We start from the raw sequence: 4,231 nt of genomic DNA, 5'->3' as shown, positions 1-4,231 counted from the left end.
GGGCACTGCTGCCCAGCCCAGGCATCACCAGGGCCAGCCAGGGCTGGGGGTCCCAGACATGCTTGGGGCATGTGGAGGTCCGACGGTGGGTGGCCGGTAGGGTTTGGTGCCCTTGTGCTGCGTTCAGTGAGGCAGGACAGGCTCAGGCACCCTGCGCTGCTGAGTGGCCCATGCGGAAGGACGGTGGCATGTGTGGCCTTGGACAGGGACACGCCGCTGGGGAAGCTGCGTCCTTGCGCCCCAGGGCAGAGTCCAGCCCTCACCCGCCTCTGGGGCAGCAGAGCCAGGCACCAGGACGTGCTGCACCGCGTGCTCTCTGCACTGGGGTGGGCGTGTGGCGGGGTCCTGCTGTCGGGGAGGGGTGAGCGCAGGGCCAGGCACTCACAACATCTCTCCAGAGCTGTTTGAGAGCCCGCTGCTGGAGTCAGAAGAGGAACATCTCCTGCTGGACCCAGGCAATGCGTTGAAGCTGTACTGTGATGCCAACCAGAGCGGTGCCAGCGTGGTCTGGTACAAGGAGTCCCGGCCGCTCGTCCCGGGGGGTCGTATCCGTCTCCGGCAGAGCCTGCTGGAGATCTCGGAGGTTGCCTATGAGGACTCAGGACTCTACGTGTGCCGGGCACGGGAAACTGGGGAGATCCTGCGTAACTTCACCATCTCCATCGTGGGTAGGAGCCCCAGCAGCACCCAGCTCCCCCCTGGGGCAGCAAGGCAGCCGCTGCCTGCCTGCGTTTTGGATGAGTTCTTTAGATGTTTTGCCCAGCCCTGCAGGTGGGGATGTCCCTCTCAACCCATCTTCCCTTACAGACTCACTGGCGTCAGGTGATGACGATGAAGACAGTGATGGGGACGGTCCCCACGGAGACCGAAGTGAGCCTGTCTACGTGCACAGAGGTCAGTGCTGCCCCGGACAGGAGAGGGCAGCTGGGGCAGGCCCAGGAGCGCGGGGCCCTGCCTGCCCCCAGTTGAGGCCATTCGGGACAGGGCCTCGCATGGGGCACTGCTGCCTCCTGCTCACAGCACGAGCGGCTGGGAGCAGCTCCAGCAGCCTCCATGCTGCCCCTTGGCCCCCTCCCACTGTACATCCCATGTCTCCCCAGCTCCTTACTGGACTCACCCGCACCGGATGGACAAGAAGCTGTACGCAGTCCCCGCGGGGAACACGGTGAAGTTTCGCTGTCCGGCCTCGGGCAGCCCCAGCCCCAGCATTCGCTGGTTCAAGAATGGGCGCGAGTTCCGGGGGGAGCACCGCATCGGGGGCATCCGGGTAAGGGCCAGGGTCCCCCGCCGCAGCCTCCACTCCTGGGGCCTGGCCCCCGCATCACACCTCGCCGCCTTACCTCCCCCCTCTGCAGCTCCGGCACCAGCACTGGAGCCTGGTGATGGAGAGCGTGGTGCCCTCCGACCGCGGCAACTACACCTGCCTGGTGGAGAACAGGTTTGGCAGCATCCGCTACAGCTACCTCCTGGATGTGCTGGGTGAGGGCTCCGTGGCATGGCGCTGGTCCTGGCTCCCCGCTCCCCCCGCGCCTGGCAGAGGGGTCGGGGTCACCGGGAAGGGGGCAGAGGAGCCTCTGCTTGTGTCGTCTCTGCTGGCGCAGCCCGCATGTCCCTCGCACCCAAGGGGCGTGGGGATGGAGACCAGGCTCGGGTTGCACTGGTCTGCTGTAGGGCTGGGGAAAGGCTCTCCATGGGTTCGCAGCGGGCAGAGGGAGGCAGAAAGGAGCCCCTGCTCTGGGCCACCGTGTTGGTGACACCGCTCTGCTTTCCTCTGCGCAGAGAGCTCCCCGCACAGGCCCATCTTGCGGGCGGGGCTGCCCGCCAACACCACGGCCCTGGTGGGCAGCGATGTGGAGTTCTTCTGCAAGGTCTACAGCGATGCCCAGCCCCACATCCAGTGGCTGAAGCACATCGAGGTGAACGGCAGCAGCTACGGTCCCGACGGGGTCCCCTACGTGCAAGTGCTCAAGGTAACAAAGGCTGGAAGCACCCGGGTCCCAGATGCCCACTGCAAAGTGGTGATGGGGGGTGCACAGGGCCTCCCGAGGAGGAGGAGGGATGCTGACCATCCATCCCTCTCCCTGGCAGACTGCAGACATCAACAGCTCCGAGGTGGAGGTGCTATACCTGCGCAACGTCTCCGTGGAGGATGCTGGCGAGTACACCTGCCTGGCAGGGAACTCCATCGGCCTCTCCTACCAGTCTGCCTGGCTCACCGTGCTGCCAGGTAGGGCTGGGGGTCCTGGGGTGGGAGCTGGGACCCCCGGCACGCAGGGACCATGGCTCAGGCCAACTTGTTTGCTCCCTCCAGAAGAGGAGCTGGTGCGGGAAGCCGAAGCCCCCGAGGCCAAGTACACGGACATCATCATCTACACCTCGGGCTCGCTGGCTGTGGCCATGGCCGCCATCATCGTGGTGCTGTGCCGGATGCAGACTCAGTCAAGCAAGCAGCCCCTGGAGCCCATGGCAGTCCACAAGCTCTCCAAATTCCCACTCATCCGACAGGTGGGTGCCAGGCTGGAGCCCTGGGGGCGTGGGGGGACCTAGGCCACTGACTGGCTCCACAAGTGCCACCTGCGCCCATCACACCTTACCGTGCTGCCAGCCTTGGGGCTGCCCTCCCCACTGCCTCCTGCAGCTCCCTTGCCCCATTGCTCCAAGTGAGGGTCTCTCCGCGGCACCACTGGGTCTCTGACTCCAGAGCACGGGGCGGGATGGCTGAGGTCACTTGGGCTCTCTCTGCAGTTCTCCTTGGACTCCAGCTCCTCCGGGAAGTCCAGCACGTCCCTGATGCGCGTCACTCGTCTCTCCTCCAGCTGCGCCCCGATGCTGGCTGGGGTCATGGAGCTGGACCTGCCCCTCGATGCCAAGTGGGAGTTCCCCCGAGACAAGTACGGTGCCGGGCGGTGTGGGGCAGGTCTGGGTCTGGGAGCTGCTCTCCCCATCCACCCCAGGGACAGCAGCACGCGGGTGACGGATGGGGAGGACTCCAGCCATCACCAGACACCTCAGCACTGCCGTACCCCGAGGTGCTGGGACTCGGCTTGGACCAGAGAGGGGCAGCCACACCGCCTCTGCCCCTCGGGGTCCGGCCGTGCAGTGGTGGGGAGTGGGGCCATCCCTGTGGTCCCTCACGGTTCTGCCCGTCCCTGCCAGGCTGGTGCTGGGCAAGCCCCTGGGGGAAGGCTGCTTTGGCCAGGTGGTGCGGGCAGAGGCTTATGGCATCGACAGAGACCGGCCAGACAGAGCTGTCACCGTGGCTGTGAAAATGCTGAAAGGTAGTGGTTCCCCTGCCAGTGTCCCAGGCACAGAGGTGGCATCAGTGCCAGGCTGCAGTGCCACCCCAGCTGGCACGGTGACATGGCCCTCCTTCCCCAGACAACGCCACGGACAAGGACCTGGCTGACCTCATATCTGAGATGGAGATGATGAAGCTCATGGACAAGCACAAGAACATCATCAACCTCCTGGGAGTCTGCACGCAGGACGGTGAGGGGGCTGTGCAGGCAGGCCTCGGGCAGGGCATGGGCATGGAGCGGGAGCAGGGGATGGGGCTGTTGGGGACAGTGGCAGGTGGGACGCTGGGGTGAGACAGGGCAGGGCAAGGGCTGAGCGGAGTGGATGCCCTTCCCAGGGCCACTGTACGTGATCGTGGAGTTTGCTGCGAAGGGCAACCTGCGCGAATACCTCCGCGCCCGCCGCCCCCCGACACCCGACTATGCTTTTGATGTCACGGCGATGCCCGAGGAGCAGCTCTCTTTCAAGGACCTGGTCTCCTGTGTCTACCAGGTGGCCCGTGGCATGGAGTACCTGGAGTCCAAACGGGTAGGGCTGGCACAGCCAGCGCGGGCTGCCTGTGCTCAGCACAGCCCGGGGAGGGGCAAGGTGGTGATGGAGGAGCTGTGTGCCCCCACTGTCCCCTCTCTGAGTGGGGAGAGGGAGCCCAGCCCCTTCCCCCAGGCTGTCCAGAACCTCCTGGCCACATCCAGCAAAGCTCAGGGCAGTATCTCCCCAAAAATGTGGGGCTTAAGGCCTGACCCACCTCCTGGGTGTCCCCCCCAGCACTGTGCCTGTCACTGCAGCCAGCCCAGTGGCAGGGTGGCCCCACCACCGCAGAGGTGCTGGGGGGGCCAGCAGTGCCGGGGGATGTGTGGGAGGGGAGTGGTCTCTGGGTGTGTGGGGAGGGGACGCACGGAGCTGGGGCCGCCATCTCCCACCCCCTGCGGGCAAC

General features: G+C 65.9%; 1 protein-coding gene across 1 annotated transcript in view; it reads left to right on the top strand.

The window, feature by feature from the left end:
- Window positions 1-69: 69 nt before the first annotated feature.
- The window catches only part of FGFR4 (fibroblast growth factor receptor 4), a 5,236-nt gene continuing 1,074 nt past the window's right edge, over window positions 70-4,231 (top strand). Inside the window, exons 1-12 of the mRNA XM_009326226.1 lie at window positions 70-85; window positions 399-668; window positions 808-894; window positions 1,101-1,267; window positions 1,356-1,479; window positions 1,780-1,970; window positions 2,089-2,227; window positions 2,312-2,505; window positions 2,746-2,891; window positions 3,157-3,278; window positions 3,379-3,489; window positions 3,635-3,885. Of these exons, the coding sequence (XP_009324501.1) occupies window positions 70-85; window positions 399-668; window positions 808-894; window positions 1,101-1,267; window positions 1,356-1,479; window positions 1,780-1,970; window positions 2,089-2,227; window positions 2,312-2,505; window positions 2,746-2,891; window positions 3,157-3,278; window positions 3,379-3,489; window positions 3,635-3,885 (1,818 nt within the window). The remainder of the gene's footprint in view (window positions 86-398; window positions 669-807; window positions 895-1,100; window positions 1,268-1,355; window positions 1,480-1,779; window positions 1,971-2,088; window positions 2,228-2,311; window positions 2,506-2,745; window positions 2,892-3,156; window positions 3,279-3,378; window positions 3,490-3,634; window positions 3,886-4,231) is intronic.

This window comes from Pygoscelis adeliae, unplaced genomic scaffold (genome assembly GCF_000699105.1).
Source record: "Pygoscelis adeliae isolate BGI_AS28 unplaced genomic scaffold, ASM69910v1 Scaffold766, whole genome shotgun sequence".
NCBI classification, from domain to species: Eukaryota; Metazoa; Chordata; class Aves; order Sphenisciformes; family Spheniscidae; genus Pygoscelis; species Pygoscelis adeliae.
This window is presented reverse-complemented; position numbering and strand designations above follow the sequence as displayed.